Below are 27,205 nucleotides of genomic sequence, written 5' to 3'. Positions count from 1 at the left end.
GCCAGGCGCCTCGTTGTTTTTGAGTCCTTTTAGGTTCAACTGTAGATTTTTTTTAATGTAAACGAAACTAAAGGTGCAATCTTGTGTACAACTTGTCAATTTGCATAGCTTGCTGGAACGCAGGCACCATACAGTCATACCTGGGAAATTCTTAGGGTATTTTCTACAAAACATACTCTATAGTTTTTTTCTTATATCGTTCTGCGGGCCCCTAATGAATCCCTATGTGCAGTTTTACTGGGTAGCGCTTTTTAGAAATACAATATATCATCACTAAAATAGTTCCAGTATCAATTTATCACCTGTACTGTAATTTTCAAAAGAAATATTTGTATTGGGTAGATAGGTAACAATTACTAACCGAGTCATTTGGAGGTCTGTGAATAAATAAAGACATTGCCACAAATGTAAAGATTATTTTGCCTATGTTATACAGTTTATAGCTAACTGTAAACATATAGATATGAATATATAATCTAATACCTGTTTGGGTGGTGATCATCCTCTTGGCAGTTCCATGTGGAATTTTACACTAACATAGTGATACTTTGGCAAATGAAAATCTAATATGACTACCCCTTGTATCTTATCTGTTTCCATTATTTCATTCTCGGGCACACCTTGCTCACTGTTAGCAGATATTTTGTACTTGTAGACTAGGCTGCCAAAACTGCAGCTGAAATAATTGAACCCGGACACAAACTCTGTGCATAATCCAAGAAGGATAATTTCTGTATTAAACCATACTCGATACTGTGCACTAGACATCTAGAACTTGGTTCTAGAAGGCAGCAACAGTCCCAATGTTTTTGGATTATTTAAGTATTGTCCAGCATATGCTTATTAGCATCCGCCAAGGACTAGAATTTGAGACATTTTACTTAAAGCACAAAAAAGCCTAGGTGTTATGTAACATTTATATGCAAGAAGCACATTCTTATTTTATAAATTACTAGATTTCAAGTATCACTTGTTTTCCAATCAATTGAATATCATGTGATTTTAATCATAACATTTGTCATTTCATTTTCTCTGTGTCCCGACTGCTAGGAAACAAAGTCGATAGACATTATCATACGCTACAAATATAAAGGGGGCCTTAATTTCGAAAGTTCAAAAATCTTGTCAAAAGCCCTAATTTCCAATCAGATCCGAGGCAAGAAGGTTAACTGAATGGTAGACTTTCCAAATAGATTAAACATTCCTTTTTGAGTCAAGCCTCTTTAGTGTCATATTTATCTGCTATGCCATGCATGAAATCTGCTTTCTGTTTTAGGACTGCAAATGACTCTTGACCTCTTTAGTCCAGATTCAATGTGACCTTTCTACTGTCGCTAGTTTTCTCCTCCTGAAAATTCCATGAATTTTTATTACAAGCCTTTTTTTTTTTCTTCTTCTTTTTTTTATTTTTTTTTAAACTAAGCTGAGACTTCAACAAATTGCTTGACACAGATGAGATGAAGTTGGTGAAGTAGTGTTAAGATAAGTTTTACAACCAGCATGTGTGCGGCAGAACAGTACAACACCAGTGTCCTACAATGTCATACACCACTAGCTGCTGAGCCTACTATTGGATAAATACATCATTTTATGGAACATTGATTGTTCTATAAACCCAATGGAGTATTATGCTCTATGATCAAACCATTTAGATTGTGTGTTGAGCACAGAAAATGCCATATTCAGGATGGTACTAAAAGTGCCATTTGTGTATTTTATGGATGTCATTACAGGGGAAACTTCTCTCTGTAGACCCTGTTTACTGCAAAATTTTTTAGCATGTAATGACATTTTTCATTCACAACGTATGCCTCCGAGAGAGGGGGGCCCCTTGTTTTATTTGTTTCATTCGCGTTTACTGCACAAATTCTGTACATTTTAATTAAATGTACGCTTAACAAAAGCATAAAGTATTTATTCAGTAAATTCTGTCTTAGGGGAAGAAAAATAATGACGGAGAATAAAGAACACCACGCAGCTTTGCCAGGTACATGCTCCTCTCCCTCTTCTGCATAAACCAAAATGAGAAGGGGGGGGTACTAGGAGATGTTACATCGCACTTAAATTTCCTCTAACCTGGCACAGTATCTGTGAGCCATATTTAGAGAAAAGGTAGAAGGAAAATGCAGATCTGAACTTCATGTTTAAAAATCATGACATTTTGTGGGCAGAGGGATGATGATAAAAGAAAATCGCTAAAGACTGTAGTTGATAAATAATAGTTCTACAAAACAGACAGATTTCTTGGAAGGAGACCAGATCTCTATCCACCGCAGCCTGTGAAATGAAACACCTCTTTAGTAGTCGAACTGAATTAGAACTGTCGCTACACAGCATCATGGCGTTTAAAAAGAAAGGAGAACTTTAGCCTGGGATGTATATTATCTCATCTGCCTATACCGAAATAGACTGGTCCATCTATTCATCTCAAGATATTTTTTTAATGTTACATGGGTTAATGGGTTTTTGTTTTAGGCCTATAGTGATATTAAACCTCTTCCTAGGTTGTATTCAGTGTGTTATGATATTCAGGAATAGGCATGGAAGGTCTTTATTTTTTCAAAGTTATATAGCTACTTTTAAAGAGCTGTTAATGATGATCTTTTCCAAATGTTGGCATATCCTATATTATATTTCAGCGCATGGCTGGACTATTTGGTTTAAGCAGTAATGTCACATGTGATGCTAGAGATGAAGCCATAATAAATGGTGTACTGTGGAAAAAATATTAAAAATGTATATTTGGATGTTCAGGAATCCCATGTGATTGTAGAAAAAAGACAAATGAGTATAGCCAAATACGGTCCAATAAAAACTACTTTGACTAAAGGTTCCACTCCAAGGAGGGAGACGATAGCAAGGACTGGTGTGTGGTGCTTCGTCCCCACTCCCACTAGGTTTGTGTGTATTGTGTGTATTGTCACAATAAGCATACATATTAGAATCTCAGCTGATGATGTATATTGTGGACATGATAATTCCTCCCCATTGAGTTATCTTTACAGTGTTGCTAATTGCTGTTGTAAAAAGGAGAGAGAGCCTCGGTCATAGCAGGATTCAATTCTGAACTCAGAAAAGACGGCATGGAGTGGACTTGCTGCCAGTGACTGATTTACATCAGAAACGGCACTCTTTTTTCTCATGCAACCTCTTCCCAGGTGAAACCAAGTTTGTTTCAATGGTACTTGGGAAAAAAAAACATGAGTACCCCTTAATATGCATCAGGAAAAAAGGAGCTTAGAAATATCATAGAAAATGTATCAAATAACATCTTTATAAACACAATAATTTGCAACAATTATCAAAGCAAATATTGAAAACAAGAGCAAATGTTTCCAGGACATACCTGTAAAGGGGAATAATAATAATAATACATTTTCCCTTGTTAAAATGCTTTAGGAAATGTTTCCCAGTAAGGCATACATTGATATTTTTCTCTTTCTTAAAATATGTCTCGTAATAAATAATATAACAAAGCAGTGTCGCTGTCTCCAGATAAAAAAAAAATTCTAAATTCTAAAGTTTTCAGGTAGACTTTTTTGAAGTAGTGAATTTGGGGGAAGATAAAAATAACAAAAAAGGTTATAAATATATCTCACATAATTGCACCCAGAAATTGCAAATTGTGAGGGGAACAACATGTTTTCTCTTTCTCCTTTATAGTGTACTATAGTTTACAGTGAAGTCCATCCTTAGATGCTCTTGTTATAAAATTGCTGGTCCGCTCCCAGTTTAAAATGTAAAGTTGCACTTTGGACTTAAATTCTTTTCGATGACTCTTGAATGTCTTCACAGCTCAACATCAATTCATTAAAGTTGAAACGGGAGATTCTACAGTGGGCAAATCCTTTACAATCTGATTGAAGCTGTTATTTTTATGGGAGCAATTTTTCAAAGCAATACTGACAGCACTTGTAGTTATTAAATTGCCAAATCAAAAGATGGACCTGCAATCACATTTATGAACTGTGATGGAATAGCTGGAGATACACAGAATGGAGGTTAAGATGTTGGAGCGGCTAAGCTTCATCACGCCCCTCAGTGACAGGAGTATTTACCCATGTAGTTTACTTTAATGGCCTGACAGTGGCTTAACTCATCTTTAGATTTAAATAGATTAAGTAAGATGTTCAGAATAGGATAATTATTAGAGCTGCAAGGTATTCTGCAGATAACTGCACACCCAGGAGATCCGGCGTACATTTGTTAAGAATAGACTTAGGCTTGAAAGCTTCACATATTATAACAGACTTGTTTTATAACTTCTCTGCAAATTATTCTACTTTAGTGAAAGATCTTTTGGTGGCCCCTGGGCACAGGAGTAGTTAATGAAGAAGCCTTTACGTTATATATTTAAAGTGATTGCATTTACCATTGTTGGTCTGCCGCATTTACAGAGCAAGTTAAAACTGCAAATACTGTTTATTAGACATGAATTTCAAATTTACATAATTTTGGTAAATTTGGCAATTTCCGACGAAATGAGGCCATGCCCCCGACGAACAAAACGGAAACAAAGCAAAAAGCTCTGAATTGTCATGCGAAATTTGTGTGCCAACATCCACTCGGGGCAGTATGGCAGCACTTGTTGTGACATCCTCTCTCTGATCCTCCAACCAAGGAGAGGACGTCACCGCAAGTGCCACCATATTGAGTGTGGGTAAACAGAGCTTGAGGTCGCCATATTGCCCAGAGTTAAAGTGAGGGCAAAATGACGGCGCTTTAGGTAACGTCCTGATTGGAGGATAGGGGAGAGGATGTCACCTCAAGCACTTCCATTTTGCGTACACATTTCATTAATTCTAAAACCTTAACATCATCAATTACGCTGATATATGCAAAGCCCTTCCAAGTACAATTTTAATTTATATTGTAATTTGTTTGGCCAATAAACATTTTAGCAGCCAATAACTTTAGAAACATAAGTTTGTTTTTTTCTTTTTTTTTTAAGAATTACAGTGTGTGGAAAAAAAACTAACAAAAATATTTTGTGTTTTTACATTCTTTTCCTTCTTACCATGTGGGCATATTCCCTTTGTCTCCCTTCAATATTTTCCCCGCACACCAGCTTCTGTATGAGACACAAATTGCCAATGGAAAAAGCTGATACCATAGTGTATGACCCTACAGCTCTGTGCTGTTAGAAATTAATTCAAGAGGATTGTGCCAGATCAATTGTATAATATTACTTAGAATCTATTTAATGCTTTGAAAATGTTCATTTTCCTCTGCCTGTTCCCAAGACAGCCACTCATAGAGCCCCGTTGGCCAGAAAGATAGAAATGAGAAAAATTGTTTATAACATCCGTTTTGATTTCTGAACCTGGTAAAAGTATCATCTGCTGTGCTGCTGTTTTAGGTACTTTACACAATACGTATTGTTTTTGTTATTTTTACAGAACATTTCAACAGTATCTCCCAAACCAGTGTAGAACAGGCTTCTGCCTTTCCTGGAACCTACGTTTAGCATTAGGGCATAAAGACTACTGGGTGCTATTTTAAGACCATATTCATTTGATAATACGGGGGACATGAAAATTCTTTCCCTTGTGGGGATAAATACATTGGCAAATAATCAAAGATTTAAGGCAAGTAGATTAAATAATGCCAACCTTGCCTATAACATGCTTTCAGAAATTATGCCTAAGACTGTAGCAAAATGTAAGCACATATATTATTATACACTGAATCTGTTATTTTTTGTCTATTTTCAAAATAATTATTTAAAAATATTGATGTAATGACTAAATAAATATGTGTATGCACTAAATTATTATCATTATATTTTTATAGGTATTGTCTCCAAATCATTTGAATGCCGACTGAAAGGGCAAGGTGCAAACTTTGTGGAGAGTAATAGCCCTTTTACTGCAGCAACAACACCAGAGCCATCTATGATTACAGAGAAGATAGTTAGGAGCAGCAGAAAACCTCAGTCAACTGAACAGGTCCAGCAGGTCATTATTATTCAAGGATTTTCCAATGAGTATGATGGTGACTTCACAATTGATACTTCTGTTGAAGAGACTGCAGCAGCTACTCTTCAGACATTGGCCATGGCTGGTCAAGTGGCAAGAGTTGTTCACATCACTGAAGATGGCCAGGTAATAGCTACAGATCAAGCCACACACATTTCAGGTAGTATACTTAGTGAACAGTTACCAGAAGGCGCTACCCAGGTTGTGGTCGTTGAAGGTCCAGTCGGAGAAGCAGATATTGAAGAGTCTGTCTCAATAGAAACAGTTACAGACTCCAGTGGACATGTGGTGCAGCAAGTTATGGCACAAGGTATTTTAGACACAACGCAGGTGGTACACACAGCTGACCCCTCCTCAGCTCTTGATGCACTGCTTTGTGCTGTAACAGAACTAGGGAATGTGGAAGATGTAAGCAATCAAAGTAACGGAACAGGGAGAACCATTGAAGAGGCTGTGGTGATCAGTAATCAGGAATGCAGTGGATCAGAGGAAATACAGATGTACCACGAGATCCATGAAGGCCAGTCAAGTATGCATCCAGTAGGGGTAGTCAGACAAGTCATGCACTCTTCAAGTATACTCAGTGCCCAAGAGTCAGCACAAGTGGCATACAAGAAGATGGTTCAGGGGGTACTCCAGTTTGCAGTATGTGACTCGGAGGCAGCTGACCAGCTGATGAAAGATGGTGTTACTCAAGTAATTGTAAATGATGAAGGGACTGTGCACATGGTCTCTAGTGAAGGCCCTCGCATAATCATGCATAATACAGAGAGTCATACACTCGCTCTTCCTGAGGAACACATGGATATTGTGGAGTCTAATGATGAGATTTCACAGATAATTGTCACTGAAGAGCTAGCCCAAGCCATGGTCCAGAATGCCAATGGCAGCTTCTCAGATGGCCCAACACATTATATTGTAACTGAGTTACCTCATGGAGATAAAGATACCAACATTTACTCACACACCCTCATAGAGACTGGAGAATCTGAAAGGATACTGCATGCAGAAACACCTATGGATACAGACTTTCCTTCTGAAGAAACAACCCAAGAAGTAACAAGCATGGTGGTCTATACATAGGACTTTACATACAGCTTGGCCAAATAAAAAAAAAAGAGATTAAAATGGCCATTAAAACCATAATCCCCTTAAACACTGGCTTGGCATGTTTGCCAATGAGCTTTATATATTTTGTAGATTTTTTAACAGCCAGTAAATCGAATTACAAAAGAAAAAAGTGTGTATCATTGTGTGTATGTATATAATGCACACACACATATTTATTGTATTTTGGAATATAGAAAAGAGACAGAACTAAGAGTAAGTTATACTATATATAAAATACACACACACTTTTATATCTGTTTCCTTTCGTATTGATATGTATAAACATATGCATCCAGTTAAGTGAACTTTTCAATTGAAAGAGATCCCTAGCTAATTTTCCACAGTTAATCCTGAAGTAGTCGCATTGTTAAGCAGTGTTGTATCACTGCCAGGGTTTGCTTTGCACTATGCGACATCATTCTTTAAATAACCTCATAACTGAATTTTTTTTTAGTGCGTTAGGAACATTTTGCCATCTTAATAATAAAAATGGAAAGTAGTGGCTTGTTTCCCTAATCCTTACTTGATCATCCAACACCAAATGCATCATATCAGTCAACAAGAACCACTAATGTTTAGACTTTGTCAGGCTAAAACTGACAGATCCATCAACATGACATATTCATTAAAAAGCTAACCAGGTAATCATCCTTCAGGACTGGGATTTATTTGCACTGTTCTTTTAATTCTCATAATTTGTAAATTTAAACCGAGAGAGATAATTAATTCATGTTAAAAAAAAAAACATGATGCAAAAAATATGAAGCCCTGCAGTAGTTTTATAATGCAGGATATAATTTTGCGCATTATTTACATTTGTTTGTTCTACAACTGTACAAAGGGAAGATTTCATGCACAGCCGTTTTTGTAATTCACTTAAAAAAATGATAGCAAGTATATCAATCAATACTAATATAGAAACGTATGATTTATAAATAATCCATATGTCATTGTATCAGAACATTGTAACATAGCCATTAAGTGGAACGAGCCAAAAGGTGTGTATTGGAATGACATCAATTCACAAATAAGAGGCGGTGCTTGCATTCTGCTCATTGGCCTGCTGTCTACCCATAACATTATATACTTATAAATCTATATGTGTCCATCATAACAAATTGTTCTTCTGTTCATGAAAACTTGGTTTGGTGCTGAAGATTTTTTTAAATATGTTTGTGTTATAGTTCTTTAAATTACAAAGCATAGACAGGACAGATAAGTTATCTTGCAGAAGTGGCTTGGTTTTTTTTTGAAGCAAAAGCTTTTAGCTCAAGTTGTTCAGACAGTCCTCCGTGAACCCCATATAAATTTAGAGTTGACCCTATTCCTTATGTTATGCAAGTTATTTAAATGTTTTTGATGCTAATGCCCTCTAACCAATTTAGGGTATTTTCTTTATTTGCATGTTTGCAATTTTTTTTTCAAACCTGTAAATTGTCATGGTGTTATCTTTCCAAATAAAACAAGTGAAAATAAAGCGTGGATGTGGCAGAATTAATTCTAAAAGAGATTTTGCTGTTAAGAAAAAAGAATCATACATAATGTTAATTCGACAGGGGATATCTTTGTTAGGCAGACTCAGTAGATCGGAATAGGGCATGTTCCTGTATGATCTTGTTGGATGCAACTGCTATGGGCAAGATGTGGCAACTAGCCCTGTGAGATCCCTCCTCACATCTTGGTACATAACACATACAGTACATGAACAAAAGTATGTGTATGAGCAACACACCTATATGAGCCAATTTCAAAACCATGGGCATTAATACTGAGTTGCCCTCCCCCCCTTGTGGCTATGACACCCTCCAATCTTCTGGTAAGGCTTTCCATAAGATTTTTTAGTGTGTCTGCAGGTATTTGCCCATTCAGACAAATTTTGTGAAGTCAGGCACTGATGTTGAACGTGAAGGCCTGGCTCGCAATCAATCCAATTAAAGTTATCAAAACCAAAGTTATAAAATGGAGTTAAGGTCAGGACTCCTCCACACTACACTCTTCAATCCATGTCTCTATGGAGTCATGCTGGAACAGGAAAGTGACTTCCCCAAACAACAAAGTTGGAAGTATAGCATTATCTAAAATGTCTTTGTATGGTGTAGCATTAACATTACCCTTCACTAGAACTAAGAGGCCTAGCTGAAACACTTAAAAATAGACCCAGACTATTATCCCATCTCCACCAAACATTACAGTATGCAGTGTGCTTTAGTGATCTTCGGCTTGTGACACACAGTGCTAGTGCTGATATTGCTTCCAAAGACAGTTTGTAACTCTGTAGTGAATAACGCTATGGATGCCAGGTGATTTTTATCCTCCAGCTCTCAGCAGCCCAACTCTTTGAGTGTACATAGTCTACCTCTTCATGGCTGATCTGTTATTACGCCTAGAGTATTTTACTTCACAATAACAAAACTTACAGTGGACCAGGACAGATCTCAAAGGGCCCAAAATTCACAAACTGACTTGTTGCAATTTGTTCCACTTGTGCTAATGACAACTCCACTGATCTATCATTCTATCAACATTTGAAAAACATTCCAGGGGCACAGCACAGCAATCAAATCAAAATTTACAACACCCACTGATCCAAAGTTCCGCTCTCTCTGCCGAACCCCCATAATTAGCATAGTTATTATGGCGCAGATTATATCACCAAATTCCCAAATTTTCTTGTAATTACCCACCCGCAGGACTTTCCACTGCATATCCACAGGACGTGTCATTGCCATGAACCCTTTAGTCACCTGTCCGTGCTCAAACGGTAATGCGCCATCAAAAGGCAGGCCCAGGCCAAAAAAAACGACTTGTACACAAACATTATACACATACATACATATTCAAATAAAATTGACAATAAACGAATCATATAAATTCAATGTGAGAGGGAATACAGTTGACATGAAGGGCATGTCCAAATAATCTAGAATACCTAGAAATTAAGGCAATTATTCCAGGGCTTTAAATCCCATCATATCACTACTTAATATAATACATTAAATATTACAAGAAGAATGGCTCTGTACCAAAGAAGTTAAAATAAGTAATTTAATTAAATAAAATAGCAGCTCTGTTGGATACGGCCACAGATATTACTACAGTGTATTGAAAGTACCATCTAAGGTGTCTCACATGTCAAGCTTGCCGTCACGAGATGTTACATGCCTGATCTGGGGAGTGGCACTCACACTAAGACACATCCATTTTTAATCACTAAAACACACACAGCACCCACTCTTACATTCCCAAACACACCCACACATTAACATACCCCCAAACACATGTCTACACTGACCTACCCCACAAACACATGTTTGTACTGTACACAGATCCCCCACACATACTCATTCTAACACCCCAAACAGTAGTGACACATACTGTACACTGTTTAATTTGTACACCGTCGCCCCCACTCGCTTATTCTAACCCTGTAAACTAACACACACATTTTAACCCTGTACACTGACACAAACAGTCACACACACACTCATTTTAACCAAGTATAGGCACAGACATGGTTCATGGCAGACATTTTCACGGTTGCGGGACTCAGCGATGGACACTATCATGTTCTAATGTTTTTATTAAAAAATATTAATAAGTGTCTGCCAGGGACACTAAACTGAGTGTCAGAGGTTCTTGTGAATGCGGTTACAATCAGCAACAGGGCCATGTACATAATCAAGATAGTCCTGTCTTTTTCTCACACAGGAAGCAAAGAGCTGCTAATCCATTTGCTCAGATGTGTACAATATGGTATAATGTATGTAAAATACTTTGGTCACTGGTCATGAAACTCATAAGTGAGAGATGTACTAAGATCCAATAATGAGGTGAGGAGGTCTCATGGAGAGCGTTATGTAATTAATATTGTTACATATTTTCACATCATATTAATTAACTGTAATTTATTCATGGGGAGGCTTTAATATACAGCATTATCCATTACATGAAAATCGACCAAGGAGCAAAGAACTTTTGCAAATGTTCAATTACTCAATAGTGTCTGTCTCACATACATCACTAATAACAATATTAGCATTATCAGGGCTGCAATCAGGGGGTTACACCCGTCACTGGTGTACCGGCCCCCCTTGCTTGGCCACAGGGTTGCGCTGAGGTGGGCACTGCGGTTGCACGGCAGGGTCCCTGTAACTGAAACGCCCAGCGTGACCCTGCGGTAATAGAGAAACTGGTGTAATGGAGCCCTCCGCAGGAACCCAACTCCAGCTCCACCAACCACCCTTTGGGCATACTACTAGGCCGGCACTTCCTCAAGCCCAACACTCTGTGCCTGAGTGCCGGGATATAATGTCATTTTCCAGTGCTCATATGTAGACAGTGTATGTTATAAACATGTTAGTGTGTGTGTTAGTATCTGTGTGTGGAATTAAGAATGTTTGTTACAACACTAAATAGGCAGTGGAGTGGCAGCTTGCATGGAGAGTGCAGGCTGAATGGGAAACAGGGAGTAGAGTGAGTATGCTGTATTGCTGTGTTAGAGTATAGTGTGTATGTGTGTTGTATAATGTGTAGATATATAACACGTGTGAGCATATGGTGTTGTGTGTTACTGTATAACATTAGCATGTGTATATCATCATGTCGTGTTAGAGTATGTGCGTATTGGTGTATGGTGTTAGCATACATGTGCATCAGTGTATGGTGTTAGAGGTGTTACTGAGCATAAGATGTTAGCATGTATGTGTCTTTTACTGTATGGAATTAGTATGTTAGTATGTATACATATGTGTGTGTTTGTATTTGGTGTTAGCGTGTGTGGCTGAGTGTTGGCATTTGTTGTTATTGTAAGTGCATGTGTCAGCATATGGTGAGAGGGAGAGCAGGAAGAATCTGTGTGTTCAGTGTTAGAGTGAGTTTGCATGTATGTGTGTTATAGGGGGCCCTGAAGAAATACTGAATCCAGGCGCTAAACCTAAGCTTGTCTCTGCTGTCATAGGTGTACTTATGGGAATATTCTAATGCAGAGTGATGGGTGTAGCAATGTGCATTATCATTTATTTATATATCCTGCCAATAGATTCACCAACACAAACGTATATAGCAGGTTGTGAGAGGCCCAGTCCACTTGCAGTATAAATGAATTGGTAGCAGTGTTTTTTTTCAAATTGAAGGTACCTGGTCACCTGAGCTATTACTCAACATGCTGTGGTGCTCACACAGTACTTTAATTTGCATTTTTCTATGGTAGGGGTGTCGGGGAAAACAAAACGGTACCTTTTAGGAAGGTAAAAAAAGAACCAGGTCAGGGAGGCACAATTAGCTGTAGTCAAAGCAGGCCGAACTCAACTCCTTCCCAGGGATCAAAGGCTACCTCAGAGGCTGTGATTCCCAGTAACTTTGCGGTAAGTCCGGTGGATACAGGAGCCGAGAGGGTACAGTGCTAGCATCATTCAATAACAGTATAAGTATGGTACATTTCTTTGTGTATGTGTGTACATACCATATATATATATATATATATATATATATATATATATATATATATATATATATATATATAAATATACACAAAACCAATAATATGCTATTGCACTCCAAACCAATTCTGTAGTAGCCTGGTGCTCTGTAATAAGGCAAAGTAATATAAACAGTCTATGGATAGTTACCAGCACTCTAGGTCTTTTTCCAATAAATACAGATTCCTCTTTTGCAGGTCAACGTTTCAGTCTTTATTTGACTTTCATCAGGACACCATAAAACCTAGTAAAAATATAAAATAGCACACAACGCGTTTCACCTAACAGCAGGCTTCCTTAGAGTGTGATATGTGATCTATATATATACACCGTATTTGCTTGATTATAATACAAGGTTTTTTTCAGAGCAAATACTAAAAAAAAATAAAACTATTGTCTTATATTCAAGGTCATTTTCTAATCAGACCTCAAATAGAGGTCTGTCTACAAGACTATGATCCAGATCCCCCGCAGAGCTGCAGGGGAACTGGATCCTCCTCTGCAGCAGCCGGAGGAGGACTGTGCGATGCGTGCAGACAACCTCCGCTGCTGCCAGGGCTTCTATGATGTCGCATGACCTTCCGGTCCTCATTCATAGAAGTGCCGGCAGCAGCAGCAGAGGTTGTCTGTGCACATCTCACATACCTCCACTGGCTGCCCCCACTACACACCAAGGAATCTGAAGCACGGGGGAGAAGTCTAGGGAAGCACTGGTAAGTCGGGGGAGGGTAAGAGTGGCATTTGGGGGGTATAAGGGCTATCTAGAGGCAGAGTGGCATATAGGGGGTTAAAAAGAATATCAGGGAGGCAGAGTGGCATATTGGGGGTTAAAAAAGAATATCAGGGAGGCAGAGTGGCATATAGGCATAGGAACCGGGGGGATAGATCCTCATGTTAGAGTTAGATAGTAACTCATGCGGGGGGAAAGGCGTTAATGAAGAAATCTCCCCCAGGGCCATAGGAACTCCCGAATAGAAATGCTGCAGGAGGAGAGAGAGGGTTGCCGAGCGGTCGTTTTATCCTCCCTGCCACCGCCGCCTCAACGCTGCCCCGACTGCAGTGGTGGGAGCATGAGGCGTCTGTCTCGGTGCCGGCGCTTCATACTGAGCTCCGGCATATAACGTCATATGCCGGCGCTCAGCAGTGAAGCCTCACGCATCGCGGCAGAGCAGCGAGCCAGAGGCCTCGCGCTCCCACCACAGGACTGCACGGTAAGTGACCTACAAAGGGGGTAGGAAGAGGATAGATAGTGAGAAGGGGGGCAGGGAGAGGGTAGCTAGTGAGAGGGGGGCAGGGGGAGGGTAGCTAGTGAGAGGGGGGCAGGGGGAGGGTAGCTAGTGAGAGGGGGGCAGGGGGAGGGTAGCTAGTGAAAGGGGGGCAGGGAGAGGGTAGCTAGTGAGAGGGGGGCAGGGAGAGGGTAGCTAGTGAGAGGGGGCAGGGAGAGGGTAGCTAGTGAGAAGGGGGGTAGGGAGAGGGTAGCTAGTGAGAAGGGGGTAGGAAGGGGTTAGATAGTATGAGAAGGGGGTAGGGAGGGCTTAGATAGTGTGAGAAGGGGGTAGGGAGGGGTTAGATAGTGTGAGAAGGGGGTAGGGAGGTGGTAGATAGTGTGAGAAGGGGGGTAGGGAGGTGGTAGATAGTGTGAGAAGGGTGATAGGGAGGTGGTAGATAGTGTGAGAAAGGGGGTAGGGAGGTGGTAGATAGTGTGAGAAGGGGGGTAGGGAGGTGGTAGATAGTGTGAGAAGGGGGGTAGGGAGGTGGTAGATAGTGTGAGAGGGGGGTAGGGAGGGGGTAGAAAGTGTGAGAAGGGGGGTAAATAGTATGAGGAGGGGATAGATAGTGTGAGAAGGGGGTAAAGTGGGGATAAAAGTAACAAAAGGGGGGTAGTAAGTATATTGAAATAGAGTTAGAATGAATGAATTAATATGTGGATGAATTGTGTGAATGAGTAGGAGAATGAATTAATCCATGTGTGGATGAATTGTGTGAATGAGTGAATAATGAATTAATGTGTGGATGAATTGCTTTAATTATTTGTGAGCTGGGCTGTTTGGGGACAAAGTTGTCTCACGCTGGGCTGTTTGGGGACAAAGTTGTCTCACTCTGGTCTGTAATTTGTTTTTGTAATCTGAGCGCTGGTTAGGTTATATGTGGGGAATGTGGACCCCAGGGCTGGCCTTTGGGGTGTGCAACCTGTGATTTATACCTGTAATTTAGGGGGTTTCTATCTTCAATGCTGACTTTTTATGTGAATTCCAGTTGCTTCATACCTGCAAAGCCGGGTTTATGTGTTGTTCTGTTGAACCATATTTGCTACGCTATGTTTCCATACATTATTTATATATACCTGCAAATATAGGGTTGTATGTCTTATTCAGTTAATCTATACATGCATGTGGGGATCTGAAGGGGGAAAATGCTGCCCCCCCCAGATTTTTAGGGGTTCCTATGCCCATGCATATAGGGGGTTAAAAGGAATATCAGGGAGACAAAGTAGCATATAGTGGGTTAAAAGGAATATCAGGGAGGCAGAGTAGCATATAGTGGGTTAAAAGGAATATCAGGGAGGCAGAATGGCATATAGGGGTGTATAAAGCATATCTGGAGGGGAGAGTGGCATATAGGGATGTATAAAGCATATCTGGAGGGCAGAGTGGCATATAGGGGGTTAAAAGGTATATCTGGGATGCAGAGTGGCATATAGGGGGAATAAGGCAAATCTGGAGGGCCGAGTGGCATATAGGGGGTTAAAAGGCATATCTGTGAGGCAGAGTGGCATATAGGGGGTATAAGGCAAATCTGTGGGGCAGATGTGCATAACTGGGGGCAGGTTGGCAAATAAAAGAAAATAAAAACATTTTTTTTTCTCAATCATAGTTTTTATTAAATATTAAAAAAATAGTTTACATGTGAATTAATATTTACTAGTAAAATGTTTTTCTTAAAGGGTAGTCTTATATTCAGTTTTTTTCTTTTTTTCCTAAATTAATATTCAAATTTTGGGGGGTCATCTTATAATCAGGGTCGTCTTATAATCGAGCAAATACGGTATATACATAATGTTCAAGATATTAAGAGGCTTTGTTAGATATAGCTAAACCAGGAAATGTCTGTCCAGATGACACTTATGGTTGCAACATGTCGAAATACAGAAGTAAGCAAATGTGTAGAAATAAGCAAATTCGCCTCACTGCCCCATACAGTGATATTACCTAAAGGTGACCTAACTCATGAAACAAATCATAGATGTGTTAATTAGGAGAGAAAAGAAATGTGCTGTGGACTCATTTAACAATGCAGCATATGTAAGTCTCTTAATTTGTTATAACTGTTATGAATTTGCTAAATTAATTATCACTCTTGCTTAGAAAAAGTGCAAATTAATAGCTTTTTCTTGATGCTGTGCTGCTCTTGTGAGTGATAGCGCTGCTGGCACGAGGCAGTTATGTTAATGAAAGTGGGGTAAAGAATTGCTCTGAAAATAAGCATTATGGGCAGATGAAAAGGGGGGCTTAGGCCGTGTTACAGCATAGCACTCTCTCTCCCCATAAACGAGGCCGGTGAAACAGTTGGGTCTATTCATGAGAGTTTGCAGGAACGTGGTGGTTTCAACTCCTTGACTTTACTATACATTTGAAGGTCCAATCCCACTGAGCTTCTGCTGCAGAAGGAGCTTGGCCGATGCTGTACAATTTATACTCAAATAACTGACATTTCTCCAAAGTCTATCCCTTCAGTGAATAGACCCCTTTTTCCCTCTTGCTGGGTGTCAAGAGGTATTCCAATTAGACTTAAATCACTACTCAATATAAGGCCCCTGAAACAAGATACAATGTACAAGCTACTTCCAATGAACTCAGAATATTTCCCTTTTTCTTTAAAGTGATGACCAAGCTGGCTGAGCAGGATTGGAATTACCTCCTACTGAAGGATGATATTGCTTTCTGTTCATTGTGGCATCGTTTACTTCATTTACCAAACCACGCTTACCTCATTGATTCCTCTCTGACCACTGTGAACATTGTTTTACTCAGATACGCCACTATTTTAGTTTCCCTGGGGCTGCTGCTTATCCTCTGGCTGGTGGCACTGGGCGACCAGCTCCACACACGTCTACCTTAGTGTTTGGGATTAAGCCATGTGTGACAGCCGCCTGGCTCAGTTGCTCTCCAAAAAGCCATCAAACTATGGAGCCATACAATCCTACAGAGCGTTTCAAGGATAGTTTTTACTATAAAGAATCCCTTTAATGCAAACATCACTGCTGTCTCCTAGCTCAGATAAAACTATTAAGAAATCCCCTGTATTAGGCATCCATGAAATACAAGGCACAGTAGACTTATTTCTCTGACAACAGAAAAGGAATGACGTTAGCTTTACAAAGAAGAAGACCAGCAAGTCATTTCTGGTAGATAAAATATATTTTGGGGCACAGAACGAGCAACAAGAATTTAATGAAATAGATGATGCTAAGTAGTTCTTAATATGAATGATACCAGGTTAATAATAAAAGGTAATATCAACAAGTGTGTACGATTAGGACACACAACATTTTTAAACTGGCAAAACCGTCACTTTAAATATTGCAACTGTATTTAATAGTAAAAAAAAAATGCAGCGCTAAATTTTATGTACCTGTAAATTATTACCGCTGTGCTATAAATAACAACTGTTCTCTACTATAGAGAATAAAAACTCAAGCTACAAATGTTGTTTTAAGAGTCTCTTAATATGAGAGTTGGCAAAGATCCCTGCTGGTGACTCTACCTATGTTACTTGCACATTTGTTAGGAAATACTGTTTTAGTGTTGGCAAGATCTAGCACTAAATGAAATCAGGGTGGTCTCCTCTGTCTATGAATTTGTATTTGTACAAAGCATTTCCCCAAAGGTTACCATTAAGGGGTTTTCTAAATTTGGCAACTAGCACATGCCTTTCCATCGAATTACATCTGAAATCAAAATATACACATTTAAGATTAAGTGAGGGTGAATCCGTGCCAACGCTTCTTTTACGGGGCCCACTTTGCCAGAAGAACCCACTAAAACACATGATGATGATGATGAAATCTTGCATTTACTCCATTCCACATGCTTGGTTATACTGGTTGCAGAGGAAAGGCTCCCTAAGCAGTCCATGTGCATAAATGAGCTTGTTGATTTAATGCATTCTGTATTTACTCAGTTATAAGACGGCCCTCCAAACTTTGGATCTTAACGAAAGAAAAGATTATAAGACAACCCTTCTGGGCTTCAGCTTGCAGGCAGCCACCCTGACATTATCCTGTATAATACCTTGATACACTTGGGAATTCATTGTCCCCTCGATAATAGCAAGCTGTCCAGGCCCTGTGGGAGAAAAGTAGCCCTAGATCATGATGCTCCCTCCACCATACTTCACCATTGGGACAATGCTTTCTTATGGGTATACGTGGTGCTGTGTGTTCTTTTAAACCTTAGTTTTATCAGTCCACAAAATTTACATTTTCTCACTAGTGTTGTGGAGTGTCCAGGTGGTCTTTGGCAAACTTCAGAATAACAATGTTAAATTGGAGAGCAGCGGCTTCCTCTCTGGTGTCCTGCCATAGACTCCATACCTGTTCAATGTTTTGCATATGGTAGGCTCATGAACTGAGATGTTAACGAGTTACAATGATTCCTTCAAGCCTTTAGCTGTTACTCTAGGGTTCATTTTTACCTCAATGAGCATACTTCGTTCTACCCTTGGAGTTATTTTGGCTGGACACTCACTTCAAGGGAGAGTAGCCACAGTACTAAATTGTCTCCATTTATACACAGTTTGTCTAACTGTGCACAGGTGGATATATAAACTCTTTAAAATTACTTTGTAACCTTTTCTAGCCATATGCAAATGAGGAATTCTTGATTGTAGGTCTTCTGAGATTTCTTTTTTGTGAGGCACGGTTCACAGATACTTCTTGAGAATAACCGCTAAAACACACCTCCAATCCTGTTTTATTTATTGGTTTGCTAACTCCTGACTCAAAGTAGCTTTTGTTGAGGTGATTAGCCTAGGGGTTCATTTAATTTGTCCAACCCACACTATGAATGTTTGAATGCATCTGCTTATATATTTGCTTTGAGTCTCACAGAGAGAATATATATATATATATATATATATATATATATATAGTATATATTATATATGTGCAACTTTTGTTATTATTTGTATGTGTTTGTGTGTGTGTGTGTGTATATATATATATATATATATATTTCAAATAAAGTGTGTATCAGTAATTGCATATATTCAGAGAATATTTCACTATATGTAAAGCTAGATTACTTTTGGACTACTAAAATCATTACATTCGTATGTTTTGGTCCACAAAGTTATGCTTTATTGTCATAATTTATTACATTTCTATTTTTTATTTGTAAAACAATTTCAGACAACCTGTATAAAGTAATTGATTAAAAGTTTGAGTTACTCCCGGAAATCGAAATCAAATTCAGGCCAAGTCTTGTAGCCGATCCTGTGTTTGAATAATTAAATGTGAATCCCGTGGTTCATTGAACTTCAGCTTAAAGGTAGATATAGGCTTCTAAAGTATTGATGGAAATAGATTTAAACCCTTTTCTAAACAATCTTACCATGCAGAGCTCAGACGCTGATCTAAAGTGTTACAACTTGGCTTCGTTACTTTGCTTCAGACAATCTAGCCCAGGGCAGTTCAATAATACAAGTGGTTTGAGAAACATAAAAAAATGCTTCAACATAAAAGGGGCGATTTTTTATTTTATTTTACAAATACATTTCGATATGCCTTGGTTTAAACGAAGGTCATTTTAGATTAAATGAACTATTATCTTTTTTCATAATGATCAACAGATCTCCAGCATGGAAAGAAAAATAAATATTTTTAACTGTTGAATGAATCTTATACAGAGTTAACATTGAAAACTGTGTTTGGGGCGGGTGGGGGAGGCGGCGGGTTATTATTTTTTGTAACTGAGCTAGTATATCTCCTGTGTAGTATTTACTAAGAATTTGAAGGTTATGTGTTTAGCGACCATTACACTCAGAATGGGTAAATGTCACTATTTTAAAAAAATGTAAATAAGGAAAAATGTTTGCTCAAAATCATAAATATCTTAACCCATTAACCTACCCCATATACAGTAATAGGCCACATACATCGGATTTTTAGGGCCAAAATGCTCCCTTTCATAGTATTTGTCTTTATTTTTTTATATTTTTGAGTGTAATTTTGTTTTAAGAGTTCTAGTGAGAGGTGGTGATTATTTTAGTTTTTGTTTTTTTCTCTTATTATTTATTCTTTGACTGGCGGTAGGGGGTATTCATAAAGCTTAGGGATCGTTCCGATAACCAGACGGCATCCTGTGTGACATCATTGTGACCAAACTGGGGTCCCTAATTTGTTTTTCTTCATGTTACCTTAATACTGATTACTAATATTTTTTATATCTGGATTATTTATTTGAAGAGGGTGAGATCTTATTCTGATCGTCCCTGCAGCTGACAATACTTTGATCAGAAAGCAAGGTTATAAGGTTTCTATTATATATCATAGCTGTAGATTGTTTTGTGCTGTAAATTTTCAGGAAAAATATAGCGTAACACAATGCCTGTATTTGAATTTAAATGCTTTGCTTCTTTTGTTACTAACACCAAAATGACCTAAAGACTTTGACTGGAGTCCCCCCCCCAAACAACTACTTTCATCCATGTGTTGAGACTTCAGTTGATGATTCAACAGGAGTTCTCAGACCCCACACGATCATGATTCAGGGCTTAGTAATGGCTGGCGGAGGTCAAAAGTGTAGTCAACAGATCGTCTAAGGTCATTAAGGCTGAGCAGTAACCTGGATCAAAAACAAGAACAGGCTGGCCCTACCTTAAATAATATCACTGGGCCATAATAGCAGGGAGCAGGGATGTTTCCGGGGTTTATATTTGAGTGTGACAGAATAAAAAATGTCTGGAACCAGTTGCTGGACACTAGAAAGCAGAGGCTTCAGAAATCATCAAGAAATGACTCTCCAATAAGGATCACCTGGTAGCTAAGAGAATAGGGACCAGGAAAACATTCCAAATATATTAACGTCCTCAGGAAAGATATTAACATTCATTAAAAACTATACTTTAAGATGCATGGTAAAACATAGACTCAATTTTATCTACCTTTAGCTTGAACCTGATTTTAATGCCTTGAGACATTTAACTGAAACAGCCTAATACAGCTTCCATGCTCATCTCCTAAAATATCATCAACATGATGAAATGAGACAGTGCTGTCCTTGTTGAGGGTCTCAAATCTCTAACCTTGCTTGCCGATGGGCTAGACTATACTGAAAGAACAGTGAACTTTTCAGGCAGGCCTCTAGCTGTATATATATAAAAAAACCCTCTGGGTCAAATATCATTAAATAGTCATGATATAAATGATCAAGACAGTTAATCCTCGGTTTGCATCTTAGGTTGCATTTCTGTATATTGTAGTGTCCTAGTGTAGTGCTGGGTAGATCTGAATATATGTATATGTATTTAAATATTGTATATATATCTTGAATATGAGCAGAGGCTATATTCATAAAAGAATCGAGGAACTCAAAGCTTCCTCAACTTGTTATTGTAATAACACATACATATCGAAAACACTGTATAATGTTTAAGCCCAAAACATATAACACACTGCATACCTATTTTACTCACCCCATAGACATGCTGCATGCCTCTACCTGGTATATTGCTGTTCTGTAAGGTTTAAAGCTTTCTCTATCAGACACTGGGCCAGGAGGAGGGCTGATACCATCTGGACCTGGGGCAGATAAACCCAAGTGGCCTCTATCCCTCTCTAGTAACTACACTTTCACACTAACACACACTTTGACTGTATTACACCTTCCCTCGCTCTGTCACACCTTACTCTGTCACACCTCAGATCCTTGTCTTACCTTTGCCTCTTCACTACAGTGTCATGTCTTATTACGTGATCTCACTGAGCTCCCCCTGCAAGTGTTTGAAGAATTTGGAATACTTCCTCCCTCCCACACCTATCCTTTCCTGGTAGCCCACCGCCCACCCAGCTGGTCTCGAGGCCGGCCATCCGATTATAAGTGTGGCCTCCTTGGCCAATCTTGCTGCCGTTGAAAAAGAGACTTGTGCCACTGAAACACAGATCTCCTCTTGCTGCATGTCTGCCAGTCAGTGTCAGTGACCGGATATGATCCCAGGCCTCACCGCAGACTGCCAGAGCAATCTTTTTTTACTCCCTGCCTAAAACTTTTGCACAGTATAAAACATTTATAAATAGAAATTCCCTTATGTATTAGTCCCTACTAGTTCTGCTAGAAGGCCTTTTTACTTACCTACCACCCTCTCATTAAAATAAAACTACCTGTCATTCCCTATTCAAGAATACCTCACCCTCTTGACTAAACAACCTGTACTGAAGACACTGAAAAACAGATGGGGGCCCTTGAGCACTGGAGTTGGGAGCCACTGGCCAAAGGCCCCATCTTAAAGTTATGGATGATGGTGTAGTAGAAGTGTCCATGGGTATACGAGAGACAATTAATAATCACTTTACCTTCAACTTCTTCTTTGCTTACTCAACAACAAGCATATTTTGTTAATTTTTTAACTTGACTAAATAATTAACTAGTAATTACAAGCTCTTTAGATGTGGAATCTGTTTTAAAAGTAGTTACTTCTGAAATCTCAGATATACTAAGTATCTTGTCTACTACTGTAACCGTTCGTATAATAAACCAATTAGGCTTCGTAGACAGGGAGTTCATTCTCGTAAAAATCTGCTGCTATGTACAAAAAAAGCCTGACCTGTCAACAGCTTGAGAAAAGAGCTTTGGGCTTCCTTTCATTTTACAGCTCAGGGAAAAAAAGACACGAACAAACGGGACTTAAATACTTCTGTGCTATTCTGCACAATAGAATTCTTTTTCAAGGGTGGTATCATTTAGTCTAAAGAAAGGAAAAAAAACAGCTAGAATGGCAGTTATAGGTTTCGGAAGCACCTTCTAATCAGAGATTGGTGATTCATTATTAGCTTCAGCAGGCAATCCATCTGACATGGAAGGGAAAAAATTAGCAACTGTCACCGTATGATGAGTTAATTTCCTGACAGGCCTGACACGGAAAAGCCATTTAGAGACAGGGAGATGGCTGATGGAAAACTGGCGCTGTTTTATAATTGGAGCAAAAGAAAGAGCATAAAAACAGAGAAACCAGAGAAGGACATTAGTTAATGTACCAGCAACGGTGTAGATAGTGTTCATAAACTACTTTTTTGTGAACTGTGTTTTAAGACATTTCTGTTTATTCGCTTGTCATAATTAGATGACTGTAATTAGGGACTTACCCGGTGCTACTTTCTCTCTTAGTGGTTCTTTTCAGCAGACGTGATTGGCTTATTTCAGACTGTCACTGAAACCTGACATTTTACACTAAAGGGAAGAAAGGGATTCTATCATATTGAAGGCATTCGCTGCAATTTTCTTAATTAGAACTCAACGTCTGCTGTACAATTTGTTTGTCCTCCGAAATACTGTTAAGTTAGATAGAGTAGCAAACAGCTGTCAGATGACACGTATTGAAAACATACACATCATATTAGGCGCATTACAAATAAAATGAGTTGACTGTTGGAGGAAATCTAGTAGTGAGCTTTGTTAAAACAATTTGTATAGTTGTAATGTCTCTCCTTAGTGCTCTAAAACATGCATCTATATGGACCATTTGCGCTTTTACCTGCTACCCTCTTGACCTCTTGACCTTTTATTTCTACTAGACCGGATTGTTCTGTCATGCACTATTTGTTATGTCCTGTTTGTCCATTGTACAGCACTTCAGAATATGGCGGTGCTATGTAACTCAATTATTATTAATTATTATCTTTTATTTATGTAGCACCAACATTTTACGCAGCGCTTCTTACAATACATATATTCAAGGAGTATGACAAGACTAGAAATGGAAGACGAAGACAAACGGATACAAGCCCTGCTTGCAATAAACAATAATAACATGTATTAACCAAATGTTTACTTGATTCTAATTCCATTGAAATGTTTAAAGCAGGAGAAAGGGTGATCACAACAATATAATAAATGCTGTATATAGCGCTAATAGATTTTATTTTTTGTATGCAATAAATGTATATTTATGTTTTTGTTCCATTTTTCAGATAGGTCAATGTAGTACTAGCAACCAGGGCCGGCCTTTGGGGTGTGCGACCTGTGCAACCGCACAGGGCGCCACACTCCAGGGGGCGCCGCCGCGGGGTCCGCCGCCGCGGGGTCCGCTGCCGCCAGTAGCCTACCTAGCGGGGGGGGGCAGTCCGCACTGGGTGCCGCTCATCAGGGGGGCACCCGGCACCCCTCCAGAGACGGACAGTAATGTCCGCCGCTGGAGGAGCAGGCTCGCAAGGGAGCGGTATCGGAGGTCTTTAACAGACCTCCGGCTCCCTTGAACCCGGCTTAAAATCACTCAAGGGAGCCGGAGGTCTGTTAAAGACCTCCGATACCGCTCCCTTGTAATCCGCGCGGCAACAGCTGTTGTGCGCCGGGGTTTGTTTCAGATCCCGGCGCACAACACTGAAGCCGCGCCCACCGCTGTCTGTGCCCTCTGACCCGGAAGAAGATAGAAGAACTGAAGAAGAGGAGCGAAGAGAAGGAAAAGGAGCTGTAAAGAGAAAAGAGGAAAGGTAGGAAAGCATTCAGTGAGAGTGGATTGGTATGTGTGTGGATTGGTGTATGTGTGTGGATTGGTATGTGTGTGGATTGGTATGTGTGTGGATTGGTATATGTGTGGATTAGTGTATGTGTGGATTGGTATATGTGTGGATTGGTATGTGTGTGGATTGGTATGTGTGTGGATTGGTATGTGTGTGGATTGGTATGTGTGTGGATTGGTATATATGTGTGGATTGGTATATATGTGTGGATTGGTATATGTGTGGATTGGTGTATGTGTGGATTAGTGTATGTGTGGATTGGTGTATGTGTGGATTAGTGTATGTGTGGATTGGTATATGTGTGGATTAGTGTATATGTGTGGATTGGTATATGTGTGGATTGGTGTATGTGTGGATTAGTGTATGTGTGGATTGGTATATGTGTGGATTGGTATGTGTGTGGGTTGGTATATATGTGTGGATTAGTGGATTGGTGTATACGTGTGGATTAGTGTATACGTGTGGATGGGTATACGTGTGGATTGGTATACTTGTGGATTGGTATACGTGTGGATTAGTATATGTGTGGATTGGTAAGTGTGTGAGAGTGATGGGTGTTATGCTGTACCATTCCCAATGTCTTTTTCATGATCTAATTATGCTCTAAAAGTACATCATAACTCCCATCACTCTATACTGTTCCATACAGTGGCAGAGCTGGGAGGCAGAGGCCTTGCACCCCCACCGCAGGACTCCTGAAAGGTAAGTGAACTTCAAAGAGGGAAAGGGTAGATAGTTAGGAGGGGGTAGATAGGGAGAAGGTAGTGAGACATGGGAAAGGGGGTAGATAGGGAGAAGGGTGTGAGAAGGGGTAGATAGGGCAGAAGGGAGTGAGAAGGGGTAGATAGGGCAATCATACTCCTATCATGCCAAGTCTGTGAGTACATCCTGGAATCTGGGTATGCCTGGGCATGATAGGAATGTGATTGCTGTTAACAATCATATATATATACATATAATATTGTTATTTAATTGTTTTGTCCTATTTTGGTGTGTTACTTACTTTAAATAAAAGTGTTAGATTTTTTTATGGTGTGGGGGGTCATATTCGGTTTTGGCCAGGTAAATGCTGCACTTTCGGTTTCAGTCCAGAATTCGTTTCGGTGCATCCCTACTACTAAGCCAGACAATGAAGTGGTAGGCCTACACCACATCAATATTTGACGTAGTATATAGTGATTGGGGTTTTGTTACAAGTTTTTATTCCTTTCTTTTTTTGCGATGGGGGGGCGCCAGAGGAGTAGTCCGCACAGGGCGCCAGAACACCTAAGGCCGGCTCTGCTAGCAACGTTCAGCACAATGGGTAAGTTCAGCCAAATGACCCATAGTGACAGAAAACACATCTGACAGACGGCAAGTTCAACATGTACCATCCATTCCCGTACAATATACTTCTTTAGAAAGGGAATGCACAGAATACACACAAACACAGACTAGAACGGATCCAGTCTTTGAGTAAATGCTGCATAATGTCCTTGCCCCAAAGACCCCAGATGGCTATATGTGGAACTAAAAGTAAAATAAACCACACACACAGAAATACTTTGGTAGATAGTAGCCTGATATCTTTAAATTAGAGTGGCCAAGTGAGTTATTGCCCCTGGCTCTCCAAGGGAGCCTTCCTCTGATTATAGGTAATCCTATGATGTTAACAATTAAAAAAAAACCACTATGATAGGTTACTTTACAGTACAATGCATGAGGAACTTTTCTTGGCATATAGGAACCAAGGCTTTTATTTTTTTTTTAAATAAAATGGCATTAAGATAACACTGACAATATACAAAACTGACGAGTTCTGACGCAATCTCTGAACTACTGGTATAGGAGAATGGGGGCTTGTTGGGGGCTTGTGCTTAAAGTGCATTAGGAGGTTCATGGGTATGAAACAGAAAGAGAAGTTTGGGTGAAAATTATGTTATTGTAGTGAGGGTAAAGTGGAGAAGTCAGGAGGAGAGTAGCTAATTGCTGTCTGTAAATTGAATATTTCTGAGGGCAGCAGTAGTTTGCAGCTTGTCAGTAATTTAATCTGCTGATGATAAATAAATATTTCTTAAAATTCCTCTTCTTATGCAGCTTCAATAGCTGATTTCATGTTTCATTTCGTATAGTTAACTATGCAGTCAGAAGTGCGAAACCTGGCCCATCTCAGAGGACAAATTTCTATGGCCTCTCTCTCCTCTTCGTCCAGCAACTGAGGTCCAAGACTTCCATAACTGTTTATCCCGGTTTAAATGGGCAGCCTCTTTTATTGTTTTTAAAGTTTAAATGTATTATTATTATCTTTTCATTATATAGCGCCAACAATTTATGCAGCGCTTCTTACAGTCCATATGCAGTCTTAAATATAACTAATTGAACCACCACCCTGCTTCCATATTCCCTGCTTCCATATTCCTTGCTTCCATATTCCCTGCTTCTGTGTGAAACATTGTGTTAGCCATTTCTCCTCCCCAGTGAAGTGTGACTCATTAGTGTTACAAGGTCTCAGATGTGAATGGGGAGCAGGTGTGTTAATTTGGTGTTATCGCTCTCACACTCTCTCATACTGGTCACTGGAAGTTCAACATGGCACCTCATGGCAAAGAACTCTGTGAGGATCTGAAAAAAAGGATTTGTTGCTCTGCATGAAGATGGCCTAAGCTATAAGAAGATTGCCAAGACCCTGAAACGGAGCTGCAGCAAAGTGGGCAAGACCATACAGCGGTTTCACAGGACAGGTTCCACTCAGAACAGGCCTCACCATGGTTGACCAAAGACGTTGAGTGCACATGCTCAGTGTCATATGCAGAGGTTGTCTTTGGGAAATTGACATATGAGTGTTGCCAGCAAATGTACACTGATATACAGGCTGTACACTCACTACTTTACATTGTAGCAGAGTGTCATTTCTTCAGTGTTGTCAC

General features: G+C 39.5%; 2 protein-coding genes across 2 annotated transcripts in view; both read left to right on the top strand.

Moving 5' to 3' along the window:
* The window catches only part of ZNF407 (zinc finger protein 407), a 239,543-nt gene extending 231,717 nt beyond the window's left edge, over positions 1-7,826 (top strand). The window contains exon 9 of the mRNA XM_053468365.1: positions 5,794-7,826. Within this exon, the coding sequence (XP_053324340.1) occupies positions 5,794-7,061 (1,268 nt within the window). The 3' untranslated portion in view covers positions 7,062-7,826. The remainder of the gene's footprint in view (positions 1-5,793) is intronic.
* LOC128498071 (beta-Ala-His dipeptidase-like) overlaps positions 1-27,205 on the top strand; it is a 419,628-nt gene that overhangs the window by 254,126 nt on the left and 138,297 nt on the right. The window lies entirely within an intron of this gene.

Source organism: Spea bombifrons, chromosome 5 (assembly GCF_027358695.1).
Source record: "Spea bombifrons isolate aSpeBom1 chromosome 5, aSpeBom1.2.pri, whole genome shotgun sequence".
In the NCBI taxonomy this organism is placed as follows: Eukaryota; Metazoa; Chordata; class Amphibia; order Anura; family Pelobatidae; genus Spea; species Spea bombifrons.
This window is presented reverse-complemented; position numbering and strand designations above follow the sequence as displayed.